The sequence below is a fragment of the Mytilus californianus genome, unplaced genomic scaffold, assembly GCF_021869535.1.
Source record: "Mytilus californianus isolate M0D057914Y unplaced genomic scaffold, xbMytCali1.0.p SCAF_6, whole genome shotgun sequence".
In the NCBI taxonomy this organism is placed as follows: Eukaryota; Metazoa; Mollusca; class Bivalvia; order Mytilida; family Mytilidae; genus Mytilus; species Mytilus californianus.
This window is the reverse complement of record NW_026262712.1, coordinates 114286239-114312736: the sequence shown is the minus strand read 5'-3', so window position 1 is coordinate 114312736 and position 26498 is coordinate 114286239. Positions and strand designations below refer to the sequence as shown.

General features: G+C 34.9%; 1 protein-coding gene across 1 annotated transcript; it reads right to left on the bottom strand.

Annotated features, from left to right (window-relative positions):
• Nucleotides 1-25009, bottom strand: LOC127706731 (uncharacterized). Its single transcript, XM_052211388.1, has 8 exons — nt 24934-25009; nt 9731-9820; nt 7591-7662; nt 7041-7098; nt 3558-3754; nt 2909-2929; nt 1662-2111; nt 1-20 (listed from the first exon to the last, which is right to left on the bottom strand). Exons 1-8 carry the CDS (start codon nt 25007-25009, stop codon nt 1-3), a joined length of 984 nt encoding a protein of 327 aa, XP_052067348.1.
• Nucleotides 25010-26498: the final 1489 nt, after the last annotated feature.

Sequence of the window (26498 nt, the reverse complement as noted above, 5' to 3'; positions counted from 1 at the left end):
CTATTCTCGATCAGGATTTGCTTCAATTTAAAAATATGTTCTTACTTGGTGAGAAAAATGTTATGGTTTCTTGAAAGCCAGTAAGTGATATCACTGAATTATATATAGTATGAAATACAATACAGATCTTTTTTCTTTAACATGTCGTGTAAATACTACTGCAAGGTACCAACAACAAATTACAGTAATAATCATTCAAACTTGAAGAATAACCCAGTGTTTCTTTCAAGGAAGTACATACCGAACATGTTTTAAACACGAAAAGATCAATGAAAAAGTTATCATAATTACATATGTATATTTTTGTTCAGAAAATAATCAAGTTGTAAAATAAAAGGTTGATATCTTAAATTAGGTATTGTGCTGACTGTTTAAGCCCCATTAATCAGAGCAAGCCTTTAGTTGAATATTTAAAAACAATAATATTCTTGCCAGAAGGATTAGTATTTTAATTTGAGGTTACTAGAATTGAAAGCCAGGGAAATTAATCGATTGAAAATAAATATATCAACAAAAATAATTATCCAGTTAAAATAAAGACAATGATAACAAATATAAAACAATGATTTGACAGAAGTTAACATTTTAACATGGGTTACAAATTACGTTATCTTCACCTCACCATATACGAAATAAAAATACTTTTATAACACATAATAATAACCACCGGAGCACCTGTGTTCACGCCCTGTTTCGGAGGGTGGTTCAATTTTTCCTTTCCTATGTAGCGCTTTATCGTGTTTATGGACTAATACTTTTATTTAGTCTATTCCAATATCGTCAGTTGCCCGTCTTTCTTTAACTCACAATTCAAAGAGAGACCAAAGATACCGAGCTGACAATGCCATTGGAAAAACGAAAAACGACAAAAAGACAAACAATGCACAGTACACAAAACACAACATAGAAACCTAAAGACTGAGCAACATAAAACCCACCAACAGCCGGAGCTGATCTCATGTGCTCCGGCAGCGTTAGCAGGTCATGCTCAACATGTTGCATCCGTCGTGATACTCATGATAGTACAAACCTGGTAGTAAGTCAGTAGGTCACATAAGAAAACAAAAGGACGGGATTATGGTTACGACAATTGTAACATATGTGTCGTAATTTGAAACGGATATTTCATAACGGTCAACCAACTCGTTGTGGCGTAGAAAGGAAAATTTCTACTTCACCTCTTGGAACTTTTGGTTTAATAGTATCATTGTTGGCAGCAACCCTCTATCAAGGAAATCATGATAGGAATTGCAAACTCTGGAATATCGTATCAACTGGGAGATACAAAATATATTTACTCCATATGAAGCCGCTGTTTGAATGTTGCTACACAGAAATGGAAAGTTCACAACTGGGGAGCTGAAATTACCTCTTTTAAGGGAAACAAGGTATATATGTAAAAAAGGGGGAGATCATGAAAAGCTAATATACAAAAATAGTATATTCATATATCCAGGACAATCTTGTTTTTCATCAAGCAAGGCAAGGAAAATATTTTCTAAGAACTGGTATTTTTTAAACAAAACTCATTCTAATTTATTTCTACAATTCTTTCTATTGTTTAGAGTAAATCGAAGACTGTTAATTTTATGAAGCAAAGTTTTTATATTTAAAATGTTTTTACTAAATTCAGTATTGTCAAATATATTTTTTGTCCTGATATGTATTATTGTATTTATTATTTGGCATCAAATCCTCTTCTTCATATTCTGAATATTCATCAAAGTCACTTGCCAACACAACCTCGTTCTCAGTCGAATATTCACCAAAGTCACTTGCCACCAAAACCTCGTTCTCAGTCGAAAATTCATCAAAGTCACTTGCCAACACAACCTCGTTCTCAGTCGAAAATTCATCAAAGTCATTTGCCAACATAACCTCGTTCTCAGGCAAATATTTATCAAAGTCACGCGGCAACAGAGCCTCGTTCTCAGGATGCATATTCTGTACTTCTTCATTGTTATTTGCATCCTCATAGCGTTGTGGTTTAAACCTCTTTGTCGTGTGTGCAACAAGGCGGTGTTTATGTCGTACCGCGAGAAAAATCACAAACACCCAAAAATCCACCGTAAAACTATAGCACAAATACAGAAGGTGTTCAACCCATGGAGCTAAAATATAAAGATGTTATAAAAACTGTGAGAGAAGTTATCGTGGCAAATTTAACACAAGTCAACAATAATTACAACACACAATGCCGACAGATATAACAATTAATAGGGTACATTAGTAAATTGAAGACTGACAAACTAGTATAAATTTTCAATTTTCTACATTTTTGAAGTGATTTTCTAAATGGTTTCTAACTTAACGACCATATGTGTACAGATGGTGAAAGTATTAATTTTAGAAATTATTTCAAATTAAGGAATACATCTCCCTTATGCAAAGCTCTGATTCCTTGCCCGGCTATGGCTATAATTGTCTCCCTTATGCAAAGCTCTGATTCCTTGCCCGGCTATGGCTTTAATTGTGTCCTTCATGCTTTATCAGCTCTTCATCCTTTTAATAAGTTTTGAATTAAGGTATTCGTTCCTTACGTTTCTCTGCTATATTATTTCATTTAAAACCACACCCTTCCAAAAATTATCGTGTGGTCATTTCTGGTCAGATTTTTATCAACTCAATACCACTAGAAGCATTTATATAAATATTGTAAAAAAGTAAAATAACCAAAGCAATTTAACTAGTCGCCACGGTAACACTGCACAACTTTGTCGAATCTAGGTGAAATCGATAAAACTATTGAACTAGTTATCATGATAACACTCGATGTACAACTCAGTCACCTATTATTAGCTATTTTTAGTAAATGCACTTTTTTTGGCTAATACCATTCATAGCAATGATATAAACGAAGTACTGTGACGCACTTATTCAGACTTATTTTTTTTCTTTTATTACTTACGCAAGCCAGGAGGTGGGAGAACTGAAAGAAAAAAGTATGTTCAAGTATTCAGTATTTTAAATGTATAAATCAAAAAGTAATTTGTCAATGAACAGAATTACTGTTTTCAGCTTTAAAAGAGTGAAGCGCCTTTTCTATACTGACTTTTATTGTAGGTCTCTCATATACGTTTTGTTAGTCCGTTGATTAAGATGGGAAAGAGGGAAGGTTGGGATCACAAGATACTAGTTTTAATAACTCCGCCACATATGCATGTGCCTATCCCACCTCATCATCAGTAGTTGTCGTATGCCATAATATTGATGTCTCTGTTTTGTTTTTTTTTGAGAATTGAATGTTGATGGCAGATCTTTTTATTGGATCTGCTAAATTTATTCAGAACTTTTATGGACTCGCTACGTTTTAGAGCTTAGCATATTCTATAGAGACCTATAGACACGTGTCTTTTGTTAAGGCTGTATACTGACCTGTATGGTAAAAGTGTAAAGCAAAAACATTCTGCACCACTGTCCATAGCTTTGATCGAAGAATTTGTCACATACTATTTATGATACTTATGTCAACTCTGGAGTATCGGTTTTATTTCCACATGTTTATTCATTCCTATTATATTTAACTAAATCTTCTCCAAATTCTGATGAAAAAATACCTTTCAAATGGAAAATCATTCGTGTTCTGCCAGCATAAGCGCATGTGTATGAGCGGGAATCTTCCATCAGTGAAGTGTGTATAACAAAAACATTATATGCATCAATGTCTACTCTGTCCGACGTCTCCTCACGTAATTTTAATGACGACATATATTTTGTTCCTTTTATCCAATACACAAGAGTGTCTATCGACGACCTGAAACAAGTATTAAAGATCACAAGATTTATAAATTGCTAATAAAAAAAGGCAGGTAAAAAAATCGGTTGCTGGTGAAAAGTTGTCTCATCAACAATCCTACCACATCTCCTTATATAAAACAATGAGAGGAAAATATTTCAATCGTCCTAGACAAGTGATGAGCTGTATATATGAGTCTCTTAAGTTTGATGTAGATTTCATTAATCAATAGCAATCGATTACAGTCGGTTTTATTTGTTCATATTATGAAATGATCGACTGAAATCAGTCTTACTTGGTTAACTGAGATGATCTACTACCTCATTTAACTAAATGGTTAACATAGGAATGTGAACGTCTGAAATCGAATGCGGTCGGTTAAAAGTCATACTAATTACAGATGCATTAATTGTGGTAATATATAAATAACACATAGCTGAGAGGGTGATAGAGCAGATTGTTACCCCGAGAAAACATTGTCAACTGTGGCGAAGTCAAGGTTGACAATGTCTTTTCGAGGGGTAGCAATCTGCTCTATCACCCTCTCAGATATGTGCTATTTAATTTATAATATTGAATATTCTGTTATTACTGTCTATTAAATTTCAAATTCAAAGTAATAAACTATGACGTCTTGTACATAACAACCATACGTATTTAATAAAGCGCACACTTGATCAAGCGTCTCCGTCAAGGGTAATAGAGTATTTACCATAGGATAGAGTAAATTGTCTCCCTCGTATTAACCAATCAGAATCTGGCATTTTGACATGAAGTATAATAACATATTTTACACCCAATCAGATTGCAGATGAAAGTGACAGAATATGAGGTCAGAATAAATTAAGATAGATACCAATCACAGTATTATGCTGTTTAATGTGAACATCAACTTGTTTTAAACAGAACAGTCCAAAGATGAATCAACGTCATAGATGTCGACGTGATCATGGTATCAAAAACATTCATAATCCTGTTATTTTGTGTAATATGAGACAGGAACTACCTAATGAGCTCCAGAAGGTTATTTGTACATGTTTATTTCACTTATCGGCATACTTTTTGATCAGATCTTTTTTTTTTTTAATCGTATGCTCCTCACATTCTTCTTTATGGTGCTGACGAAAAATCTCGAAAAAGATATATCATCGCCAAGTTGTCGAAGATATTTCTATGCTATGAGGGTGTGGATGGGGGTTTACAGAATAGAGAATAATGGCAAAACATATAAAGAATACTAGTAGAAAAAAATGTACCGAAAAATACAGCCCGGAATAGAGAATAATGCCGGAAGTGTTAAATTATAAAGAAAAGAGAATTATGGACAAAACGTATAAAGAATAGATAAAAATGTCATAAAAAAAAAGAATACAGACTGAAATGAAGGACCCCCGTCCAGACCTTCTGCTATATATATAGTGTTAACATTTTTATGCGGTTTGATTGTTATTGTGCGTTTTTAGTTGCACCATTTGTTATACATGTTATACAACTATTCAAGATAAAAGAATTATTTATATCCGCCACTAGCTTAATATATATACTTCAAATACATAAACATGAATTATATGTTGGTGAATCTCTTGATTTTTTTCTCAAGACTTCAGTTAAAGATGATTACAATAGCATGCGAAAACTTCTCCATAGCTGTGAACTGTATGACCTATAGACATGTTGTTGGATGTTATATTGATATGGAGCGTGTGACCTATAGATGTGTTTCGGATGGTCTATTGCTATGCACTCTGTAACTTATGATGTAATACTTACAAAATTGATAGAAATCGACCTTATGCAAGCGCAAGTGCAATGTACATGTATGAGACTTTGATTGATTTTGGAACTTTAAAATACAAGATAAAAGATGATTTTTTGTCTATTTTAAAGGGTTCTTGTATCAACTCAATTTTCAAACAGTTACAGACTTTAAGTAGAGATTTTTTCAAACCGAAATGGGTTAACAGATGTATTGATATTCATTTCCATAAGGTCGATTTCTATCCGACGCAGCTAATTAATGCTTTCCTCTTTTCCTCATGTTTAATAACCCGTTTTAAACAAAATGTGCTGATTTTACTATTATACATACAGAAATACTTTGCCTGAATAAAGTTACGTCCTTACCAGCATAAGCAGTAATAGGGTGACAATTTTAAACAACTTGCATTGCATAGAAATAAATAACCTTCGCTGGAGTTCAACAAGGAAAGTACTCCACTTTCTTTTTATGTATACAAAAAAAAATAGTAACTAGTTGAAACCGTGTTTCTTAAATATTTTACTGAAACTCCAAATAAAAAAAAACAATAGTGCCTTAAAACACCCAAGATATAATGAGTGTGATGTGATATGGTGGTATTGCACCTATAGACGTGCCGTAGGAATGGTTCATTGGACCTATAGACGTGCCGTAGGGATGGTTCATTGCACCTAAAGACGTGCCGTAGGGATGGTTCATTGCATCTATAGACGTACCGTAGGGATGGTTCATTACACCTATAGACGTGCCGCATGGATGGTTCATTGGACCTATAGACGTGCCGTAGGGATGGTTCATTGCACCTATAGACGTACCGTACAGATGGTTCATTACACCTATAGACGTGCCGTAGGGATGGTTCATTGTATCTATAGACGTACCGTAGGGATGGTTCATTACACCTATAGACGTGCCGTAGGGATGGTTCATTGGACCTATAGACGTGCCGTAGGGATGGTTCATTGGACCTATAGACGTGCCGTAGGGATGGTTCATTGGACCTATAGACGTGCCGTAGGGATGGTTCATTGTATCTATAGACGTACCGTAGGGATGGTTCATTACACCTATAGACGTGCCGTAGGGATGGTTCATTGCACCTATAGACGTGCCGTAGGGATGGTTCATTGGACCTATAGACGTACCATAGGGATGGTTCATTGGAACTATAGACGTGCCGTAGGGATGGTTCATTGGACCTATAGACGTGCCGTAGGGATGGTTCATTGAACCTATAGACGTGCCGTATGGATGGTTCATTGCGCCTATAGACGTGCCGTAGGGATGGTTCATTGCACCTATAGACGTGCCGTAGGGATGGTTCATTGCTATAAACCGTTTGACTATTCCTTTAAGTTACTCACCACCTTCTGGTATTCTTCTTTAATTCTTAAACCGAAACATAATTCGAAAGTTACTTTTGTCATTTTTGTTTAAATAATTCATAATATATGAAATTCTCACAAGAATATGATAAAAGATGAAATGAAAATCAATTTATCGACGACAAATATGAATAGAAACTTTGTGTTTAATCATATATACCCCGGACAAATTAAATCAACTCTGTCTCCTTCTGTAGCAATAACTGTTGTCTCTGGAACTGTAAATATAAAGTAAAAATAATCCAATTCTACATAATAAACTATGTAAAAGCCGCTTATGATGTAAAGGATATTGATGTCGATTTTTTTTAACATTGAATTAAACTCAAACTTTAAAAACTTCGTCTAAACATAAAATTTCCAAATTCTTTTTACTTCTCAAGTCTATTCCTTCATTTTTACTAAATCTCGATAATTTTACATAGCCAAACTAAACACCGAGTAAAAAAGAATTAGCAATATATTTTCAATTTCAAATTTAAAAAAAATAAACTACACTTTTAAACATTAAAGTAAATAAATTATTGTAACAAAGAAAATACACCCGACAAGAACTCTATTATAAAAGTTCTTTCCGCAACGTTTGATTTTTTTAATTCCAAGTTTTTTTTTCAATTCACATATAAATGTTGCTATTTCTTTTAGCTCAGTATATGTCAATTGAATCATTTTATACGATCTTGATAAACTATATATACTATATTACTTACATTTTTTCATAACGTTTTGAAATTCTATTTTGTCGAGTTTGACTGATGCAAATTTTTTCCCAGCACCACCACCTATGCAGTAAAATATAAAACATTCCTTTTTATAATCAAGTGATATGTAGCGATTTCACACCAGAACATAATTATAATACATATAGCGATACCACACCAGTACATAATTATAATACATATAGCGATACCACACCGGTACATAATTATAATACATATAGCGATACCACACCGGTACATAATTATAATACATATAGCGATACCACACCGGTACATAATTATAATACATATAGCGATACCACACCGGTACATAATTATGATACATAACAACTGTTGGTTAGATACTGCCGCTAAAGAGGACGGTGAGAACTTTGAATCGTCAGACCATCTTAAGATGTTTTTTTACTGAAGTGGTTTGTATTTTAACTGAAATGACTAGTAAACATGCCTGTAGCTCTTGCTTTGGAAATATGCAAGAACTTTCCCGAGTTTAAATACGTCATTTTTTAAATGCAAGCTGATTCAAAAGGTAGTAGTATCTGCTGGTAGTCCACAGGAAGTAGACCGACACGCTGATTCACAAGATAGTTAGTAGTCCACAGATAGCAGACCGACATACTGATTCCGACAAGGTAGTAGTATCTGTTACAGTAAGTGGTCCGCAGGAAGTAGACCGTCACGCTGATTCACAAGATTGTAAGTATTCTGCAGGAAGAAGACCGTCACGCTGATTCACAGGTTATTAAGTATTCTGCAGGTAGAAGACCGTCACGCTGATTCACAAGTTAGTAAGTATTCTGCAGGAAGTAGACTGATACGCTGATTCACAAGGTAGAGGTATGTGTAGAAGTCCGCAAGAATTCACTCTACCTACCCAGACACAACTGATACATTCTTACCCCAAGCCACCTCAGCCGGATATCAGACCTTCATTGCGGCGATCTACGTGCCTACCAATACGGTTACATCCATACGTATTACTTGGTTTAAACAATATTTATTCAGATAAATCAACATTAAACGATATTATACAAATGAAATAATATTAAGGATTCAGAAACAAGCAATTTGCTTTTACAAATCTGTCTCCTTTTACAAAAAATAATACACTTATTGGACAATACATAAATATAAATACTGGCATGCTCTGTAATAAATATATCAATATGAAAAAAGGTGAAAGAAGAAGAAGAAGAAGAAAAAAAAAAAAATTAATGAGAAAAAAAAAAAAAAAATTAAAAAAAATAAATAAACATGAATTATTGTAATCTATACGGTGTGAAATGCTTGGGTTTCTATTGAATGATGAAGCATTAACATCAAGGGTTAAAACGTTTACTTTTAATAATATATTTCTGCACCAAACTAAATAACGTATTACTTGTTTACTTACCACTCCAACAATGCACATGACACGATTTATATTCCATCTCATCTGGACGATCACGGTGTTTGGACATACTATAATAATATCTTTCAAACAGCGAGGATCTACATGGTAACCCTGCTTTGTACGAATGTAAAATGTAATATAACTGTTCAAAATTACTTATCATCTTTCTTGCACTGTATAGTCTGGCCATGCATGTTCCTGTAAAAAACGCAAAAAAATAAAAACATGCGTGTTTTGTCTTGTTATATGATGGTTATCTACATTGCTGACCCGAACATAAATAAATTATGACCTTTATCTCTTTAATGTACAAATACTAAAAAAGGCAAAAACAAACTTTCTTGCATCTATCATCTGACCAGATTGGACTGCCATTTGTATATGTAAAAACCTATCCAACAAATGATCCGAACAACATAACAACAATATATAGTGTACTTTCAACTATTTATCCTTTCGGATTTGATACCAGCATCCACGACAAGAAATACACTTTGGCATGTGCATATATCAAAGTTTCGGGGTTTTTTTTGTTGCTTTGTTTGTTTGTTGTCTCATTAACGTATTAACCCACATCTTGTTTTATTCACATATTTTTGGTTAATTTGCACCCACCTTTTACAAGAAACATGGTTTAGTAATAATATCTCTACGATAGTTTCAGATTAATTTCGAAAAACACATTTTTCATTCTGAAAACTACATTCTATAAGGTATCGTGTACGTATTCCAACATACCTCGTCTTTTGCGCTCGCCTTCTGCGCCACAAACACTACATGGCGTCCAATCACCCCAGCTTGTATAATAAACAAGATTGTCCTGTTTTGCTATGAATAAAATTTATTATATGTTACAGGTCTTTGATTTGTTATGTATGTATTCCATAGTATACTTTTAGAAGATTTCTGTAGATAATTGATTTCTGATTTTCTGATTTTCAAATAGTTCCATTAAATGTTTTAGCACAAGAATCCCCTACTTTCTTTATTTCTAAATACATTCAACATTTGTTTAATTAGTTTAGAAGGAATCTCTTTGATCAGTTTAAGTAACATAAAGATACTCATAAACTTGTTCTCTAAAAGGTTTAACATAAAGATACTCATAAACTTGTTCTCTAAAAGGTTTAACATAAAGATACTCATAAGCTTGTTCTCTAAAAGGTTAAACATAAAGATACTCATAAACTTGTTCTCTAAAAGGTTTAACATAAAGATACTCATAAGCTTGTTCTCTAAAAGGTTTTACATAAAGATACTCATAAACTTGTTCTCTAAAAGGTTTACCGTAAAGATACTCATAAATTTGTTCTGGAAAAGGTTTAACAACTCATAAACTTGTTCTGGAAAATGGTTTAACATAAAAATACATTTTGTTGTACTCACAAAATCGTTCTGGAAGAGGTTTTATACAAAGATTCTTACATAATCGTTCTGGAAGAGGTTTAACATAAAGATACTTACAAACCTGTTCTGGAAGAAGTTTAACACGAAGATATTTACAAACCTGTTCAGTAAGAGGTTTAGCACGAAGATACTAACAAACCTGTTCTGGAAGAGGTTTAACATAAAGATACATGTATTTACAAACCTGTTCAGTAAGAGGTTTAGCACGAAGATACTTACAAACCTGTTCAGTCAGAGGTTTAACACGAAGATACTTACAAACCTGTTCAGTGAGAGGTTTAGCACGAAGATACTTACAAACCTGTTCTGGAAGAGGTTTAACACGAAGATACTTACAAACCTGTTCAGTGAGAGGTTTAGCACGAAGATACTTACAAACCTGTTCTGGAAGAGGTTTAACACGAAGATAATAACAAACCTGTTTTGGAAGAGGTTTAACACGAAGATACTTACAAACCTGTTCTGAAAGAGGTTTAACACGAAGATACTTACAAACCTGTTCTGGAAGAGGTTTAACACGAAGATATTTACAAACCTGTTCAGTAAGAGGTTTAGCACGAAGATACTTACAAACCTGTTCTGGAAGAGGTTTAACATAAAGATACATGTATTTACAAACCTGTTCAGCAAGAGGTTTAGCACGAAGATACTTACAAACCTGTTCAGGAAGAGGTTTAGCACGAAGATACTTACAAACCTGTTCTGGAAGAGGTTTAACACGAAGATACTTGCAAACCTGTTCTGAAAGAGGTTTAACACGAAGATACTTACAAACCTGTTCAGTAAGAGGTTTAGCACGAAGATACTTACAAACCTGTTCTGGAAGAGGTTTAACACGAAGATACTTACAAACCTGTTCTGGAAGAGGTTTAACACGAAGATACTTACAAACCTGTTCTGAAAGAGGTTTAACACGAAGATACTTAAAAACCTGTTCTGGAAGAGGTTTAACACGAAGATACTTACAAACCTGTTCTGGAAGAGGTTTAACAAAAAGATACTTACAAACCTGTTCTGGAAGAGGGTTAACACAAAGATACTTACAAACCTGTTCTGGAAGAGGTTTAACACGAAGGTACTTACAAACCTGTTCAGTGAGAGGTTTAGCACGAAGATACTTACAAACCTGTTCTGGAAGAGGTTTAACACGAAGATACTTACATACTTGTTCCGGCAAAGGTTTACTGAATAGTAAGCCTTTAGCGTCAACTAAAATTAAATATATATCTTTTATAGTTTAATACGACTAATGAGACGGTTCACATAACTCGTTGTCAATACACATGCAGTTTTAGTCGTCACATTCTCGACTTTGTGTACACTGCACTTTCCCCGACAAAGTATAAAAAGTTATTTCAATGTTTTTTTTTTCGTTTTCTTATCTCCAAAAATGTTGATTTGTTTTTCATTGGACCCTATTTTTTGTCTTTCAAAGAACTTAAGAAATACTTAAATAATCATCTAGCATTTAAATGCTTCAAATATAAACGGTAATAATTGTCCTTTCCTAGATTTAGATATTTCAGTTTTACAAGGGAAACTCTACACTAAAATTTACGACAAAAGGGACGATTTTTCGTTCCCTATTCTTAATTTTCCTTTTTTGGATGGTGATGCTCCTTTGGCACCAACTTACGGTGTTTATGTATCACATCTCGTTCGCTATGCCCGAGTCTGTTGTGACGTTTCGAATTTTAATGAATGTTATCTATGTATTACTGGTAAATTATTAAGTCAGGGATTTCGTTACCACAAATTACTTAAAACCTTTACTAAATTCTTCCATAGATATAAAGAGATTTGGTTTTGAAATTTGGTTTTATCTGTAGAAAATTTATTTCAAACGGTATAGCACATCCTCATTTTTACGGAGATGTTGTTTTCCGAGCCCGGAAATTTTGAAACGATCCGGGTAACATATCGATCCTTTAAATAAACCTATTCGAAAAGGTTACCAATTCAACACTGTAATTAGATCTTTAAATATCGTTTTTATTGGTATTAATATTGATTTTGTTATCAGTAAATCAAATTCAAACTAAATATTATTGTTATATACATATGCACATTCATGGCTCTACAATCTGTCGATACCTGTATCTTGGCATTGTACAAGGTCATGTTTTCTCTCTGACTGTTTATGACGTCTATTGACTTTGAACTAGCTGTCAGTAACTGCAAGTACCCTAAGATCTGTACTTAGTGTCTTTTTGTTGTTAGGAAATGCAAGTTCCCGTCCACGTCCACTTTGTGTTTTTGTTAGATGTATTAATTTTCTATTTGTATCCACCTGATGAGTTAAGCCTTTTTCAACAGATTTTTATAATTTGTTCTTATGTTGTATTGTTACACCACTGTCCCATGTTAGGGGAGGGTTGGCGCATTCAAACAAGTTTAACCCCGCCACATTCTGTATGTGCCTGTTCCAAGTCAGGAACCTGTAATTCAGTGGTTATCGTTTGTTGCTGTGTTACATATTTGTTTTTCGTTCATTATTTTGTACATAAATTAGGCCGTTAGTTTTCTCGTTTGAATTGTTTTACATTAGTCATTTCGGGGCCTTTTATAGCTGACTATGAGGTATGGGCTTTGCTTATTGTTGGAGGCCGTACGGTGACATATAGTTGTTAATTTCTGTGTCATTTGGTCTCTTGTGGAGGGTTGTCTCATTGGCAATCATACCATATCTTCTTTTAATACTTAAATTGATAGCTCAAAATTAACGCATATCCTTTTTACTGCTGTATATTTTGCCAATGATTGCCAGGTGTACATGTCTATCTGGCATAGTTCATTTGACCGTGACTCAATTTTCATGGATCATTGACAATGTTAAGTTTGTGTTATACTCGTAGTAAAACCTTCATTTTACAGACTTTAAACATAAATTCAATCATAAGAAGAACAGGCGAGACATTTCATCGTGTTCACTCTTGTATTAAATTTTCAAGGTGGAACAACGGTATCCATTTTGATTTAATACTTCTGATTTGGTACAACATTATCCATATGAAGTAGTGATATGTGGTATGATTACCAATGAAACAACTATCTAAATGACGTAGATATTAGCAAGTATAGGTCATCGTACAGCCTTCAACAACGAACGAAACCCATACTGCATATCAAGCTATAGTTGTCTCATTGGCACTCATACCACATCTTCTTATATCTATAAAAGGTCCCGTTTGTTATTTTAGATTTGGGACAATGTGTGGGACAAAGCTGTCCATGTTTATTATGTCTCATTTGGTCTACCCCAGGAATAGATTACCTTAGCTGTATTTGATAAAACCTTTTTGAATTTTGGATCCTCAATGCTCTTCAACTTAGTACTTTATTTGGTCTTTTTAACTTTTTTTACTCACGCGTCACTAATGAGTCTTTAGTAGACGAAATGCGCGTCTGGCGTACAACATTTTAATCCTGGTATCTATGATGAGTTTATTGAGAACAACATAATTCATGCTTGTTGTTTCTGATTTGGGACGACGATATCAATGCTTGTTGTTTCTGATTTGGGACGACGATATCAATGCTTGTTATTTCTGATTTGGGACGACGATATCAATGCTTACTATTTATGATTAGGGACGACGATATCAATGCTTGTTATTTCTGATTTGGGACGACGATATCAATGCTAATTATTTCTGATTTGGAACGACGATAGTAATGCTTATTATTTCTGATTTGGGACGACGATAGTAATGCTTATTATTTCTGATTTAGGACAACGGTAAACATGTTTGTTATTTCTGATTTGGGACAACGGTAGCCATGCTTGTTATTTTTGATTTGGCATAACGGTATCCTTGCTTGTTATTCATGATTTGGGACAACGGTAGCCATGCTTGTTATTTTTGATTTGGCACAACGGTATCCTTGCTTGTTATTAATGATTTGGGACAACGGTAGCCATGCTTGTTATTTCTGATTTGGCACAACGGTATATAAATGCATGCTATTTCTGATTTAGCTCAACGGTATAATAAGCTTGTTATATCTGATTTGGTACAATGGTATCCATGCTTGTTATTTCTGATTTGGGACAACAGTAGTCATGTTTGTTATTTCTGATTTGGGACAACAGTAGTCATGCTTGTTATTTCTGATTTGGGACAACGGTAGCCATGCTTGTTATTTCTGATTTGGCACAACGGTATCCTTGCTTTTATTTATGATTTGGGACAACGGTAGACATGCTTGTTATTTTTTATTTGGCACAACGGTATCCTTGCTTGTTATTTCTGATTTGGGACAACGGTAGCCATGCTTGTTATTTTTGATTTGGCACAATGGGATCCTTGCTTGTTATTTATGATTTGGCACAACTGTATCCTTGCTTGTTATTTCTGATTTGGGACAACAGTAGTCATGCTTGTTATTTATTATTTGGGACAACAGTAGTAATTCTTGTTATCTATGATTTGGGACAACAGTAGTCATGCTTGTTATTTATGATTTGGGACAACAGTAGTCATTCTTGTCATTTTTGATTTGGCACAACGGGATCCTTACTTATTATTTATGATTTGGCACAACGGTATCCATGCTTGTTATTTATGATTTGGGACAACAGTAGTCATGCTTGTTATTTATGATTTGGGACAACAGTAGTCATTCTTGTCATTTTTGATTTGGCACAACAGGATCCTTGCTTGTTATTTATGATTTGGCACAACGGTATCCATGCTTGTTATTTATGATTTGGCACAACGGTATCCATGCTTGTTATTTATGATTTGGGACAACAGTATCCATACTTGTTATTGTTTATTTTGAACAACGGAAAGCAAGTTTTTTTATCTATGATTTGGAACATTGGGACAACAGTACCGATATTTGATTTGGTAGAAAAAAGAATAGTTTGTCCTTCGGTGCATTCACACAGAGAGAAAATAAACACAACAAACTTTAAAACTTAAAAACCCAGAAAATGATTGTGTTATTTGGTGCTGGAATTAAAATAAAATATCGTTTATGATGGGTTGATGTATTGATGTTTAACGTCTTGTAGCATATAGTATATATATATGCATATTACTTTATTATCAGTAAAATTGAGAATGGAAATGGGGAATGTGTCAAAGAGACAACAACCCGACCATAGAGCAGACAATAGGACTATATCATGTTAATGTGACATGCATATTAACCCTGATTGCACTAGACCGACATCCTTAGATGTATTTTTAACGTGCTAGTTCTCAAGGTAGCATTCTGCAGGAATACAGTTCATCACACCCGGACATATCATTCTTACTGAGTCGACAATGTTGACTTATATAAATTCATATATTACATAAATAAGGTAAAAATAAATAAGTTAAAACATTAAACATAAATAATGATAAAAAATAACAAGGTAAAGCCGCAAAATCAACATCTAAATATAAATAATATGAGTTAAACATATACCTACCCTTCCTTACTGGAATATCTGTTTCCTGTATAACTAAACGATTGATTGGAATCAAAAGGATATTCACAGGTAACTCAAATAACTAGAGCAAAATACTGTACACAAAACAAATGTCTCCCTTGTAACAATCTGGCCAACCGGATATTCACAAGTAACTAAAATAACTTGAGTAAAAGCAAAACACTGTACTCAAATCAAATACAGTATCTCCTTTGGTTTGTAACGCAGTAATAATTTTAATAATAATACTAAACTGCGTTACAAACCATGCACAATGACGGTCACATAGATGAGGATACAATCGGATATTTAAAACTAGAGAACGCCAAGCCTGGTCGATTGTACCTTCTTCCCAAAATACACAAGGTTAACAACCTTGGTAGACCCATTGTATCCGCAAACGGTCACCCGACTGAGAAAATCTAGGAATTTGTAGACTTTCATTTAAGATCTCATGTAGAAAATCTTACTTCTCATATTCAAGACATCACAGATTACCTTCGTAAAATGGAATCCATGAACCCTCTTCCTCCGGAAACTCTCCTTGTCACTTTGGATGTCACCTCATTGTATACCAATATACATCATGATGACAGAATAAAATCGTGCAAGGAAATATGGGACTCGCGAAACACTTTAGAACCACCCACCGAATGATTTGTCCAGCTGCTTACTCTGGTTCTGAAAAGCAACAATTTCAACTTCAATGGTGAACATTACCTTCAGATAAACGAGACACAAATCATTTCAACATCTTTATTTAAACCTCTGTCTTGGTTCGATTTCATCGATGATGTTGACATGAAATGGATTGAATCACAAAAAAAACTGTATGATTTTATCAAACATGTAAACAACGCCCACCAGTCAATTAAATTCACATATGAAATTTCCGACTCTAAAATATCTTTCTTGGACACAACTACATCTATAAAGGACGGTGTCATATCAACAGACCTCTACTGTATGTAAACCTACAAATAAACATCAGTACCTTTCTCCCCAAAGCTATCACCCCAAACACTGTACAAAAAGTATCCCGTACAGTCAAGCTCTCAGAGTAAAACGGATTTGCAGCTCTGAGGAGGCTGTCACTAAACGGTTACAGGAACTTCGCGGATTTTTGACAAACGAGATTTTAAGAAATGGGACATAGATAAGGGGTTTGCGCGTGCTAACAATAACAGCCGTAATGACCTATTACAGAACAAACAGAAAAGGCGAAGCGAAACAGTTCCGTTTGTTTTGACATGCAATCACGCCTTTACTAACCTCTCCCGTTTGATCCGTGCCAATTGGCAGATTATTGCCAAACATCCAAAATTATCCAAGATTTTTCCCAAACCTCCTGTCTTAGCTTTTCGGAGAACAGCAAGTCTGAAAGACTTATTTGTGAGAGCTGATGTTTCCTCTAATACAAGCTCTTCAACTGCAGGATGGTGCAAGTCGTGTGGTAACAGACGATGTCTGACTTGCTAACAAATACTGAACACTCAAACATATACTTGCCACTCTACTGGGTCCGTAAACACTATATGTATTGCAATGTAACTTGCAAAACCCTGATTCATTGTTTTATACCTTCTTCAATGTCGATGTGGCATGCAGTATCATGGCGAGACAGAACAACCATTCAACAAACGCTTGAATGGTCATCGAAGTGACTACACCTGCAAGCCCGACCTCCCGGTAAGTCGTCATTTGAGATCACCTTGGCACGCCCAAGGTGATCTCAAAAACCTTACCATCACTATCATAGACCACAACGAGGGTTGGTCAAGGGTCGATAGACTTGGTCGGGAAAATTTTTGGATAAGGAAGTTAAGGACAGTTTTCCCAGAGGGCATTAATGACAAAACATAGAATGAGTCCCTACCATCACTTGTTTCCAGTAACTCAGGCTTCAGTACAGGACTCTTACAGTTTTAAGGAATTTATTCCTCCTCCCAAACATCAATATTGAAAAAATTTACCAGCGTATTGATTCGTGATAATTTGTATAACGATCAAGATTACTATTACAGTGTGACTACCACATGTCAAGATAAGAACCATTTGATATCTTACTGATGAAGGATATCATAATTATAATATGATCCATCGCCCCGTAAGATTTATCGTTGTCTATTATTCATACTTTATATATATAGATCCATTTTGTAACATCTTGTGATCCGTTTATTTGCCAATCGCCAATGGCAGTCAGCAGGGTTTTAGAACATCTGTTGTTCGACCTGTTAGTCAAATGCGTTTTGTTAAAATATACTTTTTCACTTTTTTGGTCTTTTGGAAAATGTTGTTTGTGCTGTATTTAGACCCCTCTATCAAGAAATTTGTTTTGCATGCACACGTATAAAAATTGCGGTTTTTATCCAACGCAATCATAGGTTTGAACGTTGTTTTCAATTTAGACTTGTTTATATATATATATATATATATATATATATATATATATAAGTCTAGAGATTTGCACAACGATACTAATATAAGATGGTATTATACGAAGATGTTGTTAATAAATCGTGTTGACAAATATTTCGGCTTAACAAATAGCCTTCTTCGGTGTCAATTATTTTAACAATACTGATAATATGTATAAAAATAGCTCAATAATACAGGTAAGTTTTGGTCTATTGATTTAATCCAAAATCCTGAACATCATAATATAAAACAAAACTCAATACTCAAATATACGTGACTGTGTATATTTACAACCCAAAATGAGTGAAAAATAAAACTTAGTATTTTTTATTGATGCCGTTTGGATGATGTACATTTAGTTCCTTTATCCAAAAGCTTTCCCGAACCTGTCGCTGGGCATCACTCCAGTAAATGTTCTGTTCAATCACTAGGATCTTCATGCGGTTAAAGTCATCAAGTGTGTGACCAGACTGTCTGAAATGCTGAGAAACTGGGAGAAGTGGCTTCTTAGAGATATCACTCCTATGGCCATTGAGGCGTTTGTGGAAAGGCTGCTTTGACTCACCAACATATTGGAGGCCACAAACCGAACATTCTAGAATGTAAATAACATTCATACTTTTGCAGTTAACATTGCAAAATATCTTATAGTTATTTTCGGTTGCCTTACTGTGAAAAGTTGATGAGTGATGCATCTGTAGGCAGCATTTGCAGCGTTTTTCATCACACGAACGACATTCTCCAGAAGTACTTCTATTATCAGACACTTCAGCCCGCACCAGCAGGTTACGCAGACTATTGGGTTGCCTAAAAGCTATCATGGGAGGCTCGGGAAAAATCTTGGATAGTTTGGAATTCTTTTCAACTGTTTTCCAATGCTCACGAATGACACCGAAGCTGTTTTTGAGAGATGGGTGGTAAGTAAGAACACATGGAGTCCTTTTATTTTTCTTTTTATATTTGTATTCTAACAGTTTACTCCTTGGAATAGTTTCCGCTTTCTGAAAGCCTTTTTGGATAGTTTTGTGTTTGTAGCCCCTTCTCTTCAAGCGGGTTTCGAGTTGACGTAGTTGTTTTTTAGTTGTTGGAGTTGGAACATATTCGCTTGACTCTGAGTGCCTGACTGTACGGGATGCTCTTAGTACAATGAGCAGGATGGCAACTTTTAGGGGACAGATATTGGTGAGTGTCAGTAGGCTTAGAATATAGATCAGTGGATATGATGCCATCTGTGAGTGAGCTGGAGGTATCGAGGAAGGTGATTTTGGATTTAGATTTCTCATGAGTAAATTTGATACTTGGATGTATGTTGTTGGCATGAGTGATGAGTGTATCTAAATCCTCGTCACTTTTATTCCATTTCATATCCACATCATCTATAAATCTAAACCAGGAAAGCGGTTTTTCGATGGAAGATTCAAGGAGTTGTTTTTCTAATTTGCCCATAAATATGTTGGCATATGATGGAGCCATTTTGGTGCCCATAGCAGTTCCATTAACTTGCAGATAATGATCTCCATCAAAAGTGAAGTTGTTGTTTTTGAGTACCAGCGTGAGCATTTTGACCAGGCATTCAGTAGGTGGATATTTCACTGGTCGGGAATTCCAAACTTCTTTACATGCATCAATGCCATCTGCATGTGGAATATTCGTGTAGAGGGAGGTGACGTCCATAGAGACAAGTGTCGTGTCGGAGGGGAGTGGATTTAAGGCCTGCAATTTTCTAAGATAATCGGTAGTATCTTTGAATTGAGATGGTAAGTCCTCAACATGTTGACGAAGATGGAAGTCAACGAATTCCGATATTTTTTCCGTCGGATGACCGTTCGCTGAAACTATAGGTCTTCCTGGGTTATTGGCCTTATGAATTTTAGGTAAAAGATAAAATCTGCCCGGTTTTGGATTTTCTGGTTGCAAATATTCTAGAGTCTTTTCATCGATGAAACCATCGTTGTGCATTTCTACCAAACTATCAGTTATTTCTCTGCTAAAAGATGTTGTAGGATCAGAGTCTAGTTTTTGGTAGAACCTTGCATCGCCAAGTTGTCGTTCAGCCTCTTGAATATAGGCAGATTTATCCATGACAACCACTGCACTGCCTTTGTCTGCAGGTTTAATGACGATATTGTCGTTAGATCGTAAGTTTTTCAGTGCAGTTCGTTCTTCATTGGTAAGATTGTCAAAAGGTTTATTGTTATTTCTAGTATTTCTTATAATGTCCGACTTAAAATTGTCAATAAATGATTCCAAGGTGGCATTTTTGCTCGGTTTAGGGATCCAAGTACTCTTTTTTATAAATTTGTAGTTGTTTTCGTATTCTGAAATTTCTGAGTCGCTATCCGAGCATCTGTTGTTGTTCTCCTTCGACGCGAAATATTCCTTAATGCGTAGACTTCTGGCAAAATTGTCAAGGTATCAAATTTACTCATGAGAAATCTAAATCCAAAATCACCTTCCTCGATACCTCCAGCTCACTCACAGATGGCATCATATCCACTGATCTATATTCTAAGCCTACTGACACTCACCAATATCTGTCCCCTAAAAGTTGCCATCCTGCTCATTGTACTAAGAGCATCCCGTACAGTCAGGCACTCAGAGTCAAGCGAATATGTTCCAACTCAGAAACAACTAAAAAACAACTACGTCAACTCGAAACCCGCTTGAAGAGAAGGGGCTACAAACACAAAACTATCCAAAAAGGCTTTCAGAAAGCGGAAACTATTCCAAGGAGTAAACTGTTAGAATACAAATATAAAAAGAAAAATAAAAGGACTCCATGTGTTCTTACTTACCACCCATCTCTCAAAAACAGCTTCGGTGTCATTCGTGAGCATTGGAAAACAGTTGAAAAGAATTCCAAACTATCCAAGATTTTTCCCGAGCCTCCCATGATAGCTTTTAGGCAACCCAATAGTCTGCGTAACCTGCTGGTGCGGGCTGAAGTGTCTGATAATAGAAGTACTTCTGGAGAATGTCGTTCGTGTGATGAAAAACGCTGCAAATGCTGCCTACAGATGCATCACTCATCAACTTTTCACAGTAAGGCAACCGAAAATAACTATAAGATATTTTGCAATGTTAACTGCAAAAGTATGAATGTTATTTACATTCTAGAATGTTCGGTTTGTGGCCTCCAATATGTTGGTGAGTCAAAGCAGCCTTTCCACAAACGCCTCAATGGCCATAGGAGTGATATCTCTAAGAAGCCACTTCTCCCAGTTTCTCAGCATTTCAGACAGTCTGGTCACACACTTGATGACTTTAACCGCATGAAGATCCTAGTGATTGAACAGAACATTTACTGGAGTGATGCCCAGCGACAGGTTCGGGAAAGCTTTTGGATAAAGGAACTAAATGTACATCATCCAAACGGCATCAATAAAAAATACTAAGTTTTATTTTTCACTCATTTTGGGTTGTAAATATACACAGTCACGTATATTTGAGTATTGAGTTTTGTTTTATATTATGATGTTCAGGATTTTGGATTAAATCAATAGACCAAAACTTGCCTGTATTATTGAGCTATTTTTATACATATTATCAGTATTGTTAAAATAATTGACACCGAAGAAGGCTATTTGTTAAGCCGAAATATTTGTCAACACGATTTATTAACAACATCTTCGTATAATACCATCTTATATTAGTATCGTTGTGCAAATCTCTAGACTTATATAATTTTTTTCCTTATCTGCACAGTATCGTCTATTCTAGACGATCCGGTACATAGTAAATTTGCTGGTTGGTCCTTTTTATAGACTTCTATATATATATATATATATATAAGGCAAGTAAATCGTAAAGAACGCACGTACATGTATAATAATCGAGAATACCTTATGTAATAAAATCATTTGAAGATATGAGAATGAATGAGAAGAGAAGTGGAGCCAATGTCATCGAGACTGCAACATAACGTTGTAAATAGACAAACGACATAAAAAAAAAAGTCAACACACAGTTTTAAACATATATATAATTGAGGTACGTTTGATTTTGCCTTTTTGCCACAGACTTGAATTCAAAGATTCAAAGTTTACGAGCAGCTGAAACGTGTTTACCTTGGAACTTACTCTATACATGAATATGTTAACAAAAAATCATTTTATTCCTTAATATTGGTTATTAGATTTGTTCAAGTTTTGAAATATTATAATTTGATAGTCTGACTGCTTCTACAGATAAAAGTTAATGAATATTATTATAGTTTATATAATTTTAGGTTTTCTAGTTCTTCTTACTTCCTCTAAAGAGGATGTTTCTTTCGTCCATAGATTTTATTAAAAAAAATAAACACTTACCTTCCAAATGGAAGAAGACCCGAAATCTGTCCTTACTGAAGAAAAACTTTTGCAACATACTAACATCAAGATATTTTTTCACATAAACATCCCTGGTTTTCATATCGTGACAAAAGTATGTCCCTCTATCCGCTAAAACAAATATCAAATTATGTATTATTTGGTAGTTTTCCTAAGAATCAATGCAAAACATGCGTAGGTTATCCTTTATAATAAAACTTATAACATATAAATATAACATTAAATATTCACATTCACTCACCCAAGAGGAGTTTTCCTTCAACGTCATTTGAACTTGGAGACCACAATACTGTTATAAAATTATGTACCAGGATTGTATGCAATTTAGCTTGTGATTAGTTTAAAAATGTATTCCTATATGTATTAGGTGGAGGCCACAATCATAGTAATAAAAAACATCGATTTTACCTTTCAGATCAGAGTTTTACCGCTTAGACCGTGGGAGTCGGATTAGATCCCGATGACAAAATTACAACGCCATGGCATTAGTCCATCCAACAATCATCATCTTTATAAAAATAAGGAGATGAAGAATGATTGCCAATGAGACAACTATTCACCAAAATTCAAAAAAGGTGGATGTAAGATATTATAGGCAACCGTACGGCCTTCAACAAAGAGAAAATCTCATACCGTATAGTCGGCAATAAAAGGACCCGACATAAAAAAATATGAAACAATTCATGTGAGAAAACTACCGGCCTAATTTATAACAAAACAATTTACGAAAAACAAATATGACCGACATGAACCAACGACAATCACTGGACTACAGGCTCCTGACTTGGGACAGGCACATAAAGAATGTAGCGGGGTTAAACATGTTTGTGAGCGCTCAACCCCCTAACCTGGGACAGTGGTGAAACAGCACAACATAAGAACAAACTATAATAATCAGTTGAAAAAGGCTTAACCAGTGGCGGATCCAGAAATTTTCATACGTGGAGGCCCACTGACTACCAAAGAGGGGGCCCGCTCCGGTCATGCTTCAGTGATTCTCTATATAATCAACCAATTTTCCCAGAAAAGGGGCCCCCCTCTAAATCCGCCTCTGTTAACTCATCAAGTCGATACAAAGTAGAACAAACAAACAAAAACACAGACTGGACATGGCAGGGTATTTATCTATCCCTCATCCCTAACAACAAAAACACAGACCGGACATGGCAGGGTATTTATCCATCCCTCATCCCTAACAACAAAAACACAACAAGGACATGGCAGGATATTTATCCATCCCTCATCCCTAACAACAAAAACACAGACTGGACATGGCAGGGTATTTATCTATCCCTCATCCCTAACAACAAAAACACAGACCGGACATGGCAGGGTATTTATCCATCCCTCATCCCTAACAACAAAAACACAGACCGGACATGGCAGGGTATTTATCCATCCCTCATCCCTATATCATCCTATATAATCAACCAATTTTTCCCAGAAAAGGGGCCCCCTCTAAATCCGCCTCTGTTAACTCATCAAGTCGATACAAAGTAGAACAAACAAACAAAAACACAGACTGGACATGGCAGGGTATTTATCTATCCCTCATCCCTAACAACAAAAACACAGACCGGACATGGCAGGGTATTTATCCATCCCTCATCCCTAACAACAAAAACACAGACCGGACATGGCAGGGTATTTATCCATCCCTCATCCCTAACAACAAAAACACAGACCGGACATGGCAGGGTATTTATCCATCCCTCATCCCTAACAACAAAAACACAGCAAGGACATGGCAGGGTATTTATTTATCTATCCCTCATCCCTAACAACAAAAACACAGACTGGACATGGCAGGGTATTTATCTATCCCTCATCCCTTACAACAAAAACACAGACTGGAAATTGCAGGGTATTTATCTATCCCTCATCCCTAACAACAAAAAGGACACTATATACAGATCTGAGCGTATTCGCAGTTACTGGCAGCTAGTTCAAAGCCAATAACAACTAATAAAAAAATCATGTATTTAACAACTTAATTGATGAAAATTGTGAAAATCACACACTGACTTTAAAAATTTCGTCGCCTCTATCCACCTCAACATATGTTTACACAGTAGGATACACTTTTTGTACATTATATAGCTTTAAACAAGACAAATGCCTTTTTACTAGCCTCACAGGAATGAAGATCAAACAACTGCACAGAGGTTACAGGGTTAAATACAATTTTCTAATGGAATGCGTACAACATAAACTTACACCTGAAAAGATGGTCAATTCTTTCTTTTTACCAATATCAATCTTTGTGCGAACTTGCAAAAGTTTGCATTAACCTTATCTCTTTTTGTTCATATGTTTACCACTGATCATACTTATTAATTTTTTTTAACTAAATAATTCACCTGTTGTAGCATTTTTGATATGCAGGCTGTATTCTTCATCAATATACACACGATTATCATTATCATCATCATGCATGTCTATATCAATTCGGACTATACGGAATTGTTTGCCTTTTGCCTTCTTTCTGTCAAGTTTCTTCCATTCGATTGTTTGCCCATATGTTTCTTTGTCACCACTGATCAAGATAAAAATTCAATTCAATTTAAATCAAAGTTTATTATCGTTCAAATCAACTGATATAATTTGTGACAAAAAAAAAGATGATATGATGATGGCGGCTTGGAAGTTTTTCTTTTACCTGTAGAAACCTTATTACTAACGGAATGTCGCATCCTAATTTTTGCGATTATGTTGTTCATAAAGCTCATTAATTTAGAAACTATCCATAAAAAAATATTGATCCTTTGAAACAAAAATATTCTTAAAGGTTATCATTTTTATATTGCTGTTAAATCTTTAAATGTTGTCTTTATAGGTACATTGATTTTATTTGATACTTGATACATAACAAAGCATGTATTGCTATCCATGATTTATGAATTCTTTTTGTCCTACAGCCTGTAGGAACTTACATTTTGACATTTATAATTACATAAGGTCATTCTTTACTCAGACCTCTTATGACTTTTTTTTTATACTAAATCCTTTGGAGATATACTGATCAATATTTCAGTCTAGTTAATTTATTTGTTAAAAATTGGTTTCGAAATAGTATTAAGTAACTACGAGTACTCTTAGATCGGTACATCTGTGTCTTTTGTCTGTCTGTTAGTTGTTTTTGTGCTTATGAACGATCTTATGAGCCAAGCCAAATGTTTTCAGATTGATCTTACGTTGTACTGTAACACCACTGTCCCAGGTAAAGGGGATGTTGAGTGGTCACTTATATGTCTAATCTCGCCACATTCTGTGTGTGCTTGTTTTAAGTCAGGAGACCAGTGGTTGTAGTAGGTTGCTGACATAATTGTTTTTCGTTTGTTGTTTTATGGTGGCTGGGGCGTCTTAATTAAAATCCATAGAATTTTTTAATAATTTGTCAATATGATCTTATTTACATGCTTTTTCAAAAATATAATAAAAAGTATGGGTCACCGGACTTTTTTCCCCGCTACAGGTTTTGCAAAATTGTCATGGAAAATCCAATTTTGTGTGATAAAAAGAAAACTACCTGGTAGAATTTTAAGATAAAATGTGAGAAGATAGCTCTTATAACATGCTTTTAGATAAGAAAAAGAAAAAATGGGGTCACCGAACTTTTTTTCTTGCTACATATTAAAATTGGTAAATTCACATCACTTTCTATTATAAAATTACTATATCTGAGTTATCTCCCCTTATTTAGCAAAGTTGAAAAAATGAATCAAACACAAATACGGTGGTTTTTTTTAGAAATTTCAGCCGTAAATATGATAAAACACATAATTTCTATATTTACATCAAAAGTCTTACACATGAATTACATACTACTCTCAAAATTTGCACACTTCATTAAAGATATAGACCAACTGTTATCTGCTTCTTCAAAATCCAAGATGGAGGAAGACACCCGAGCCACCTTAAGCAT

Bases quoted from the DNA above. Each gene is read 5' to 3' on its own strand.
- LOC127706731 (XM_052211388.1), bottom strand. From the start codon at position 25,009: ATGCATGATGATGATAATGATAATCGTGTGTATATTGATGAAGAATAC. The intron at 9,821-24,933 runs GTGAATTATTTA...TTTTATTCATAG, and splicing joins TATCAAAAATGCTACAACAG to CAAAACAGGACAATCTTGTT. The intron at 3,755-7,040 runs GTATATATGATT...TACTTGTTTCAG, and splicing joins GTTGATTTAATTTGTCCGGG to GTCGTCGATAGACACTCTTG.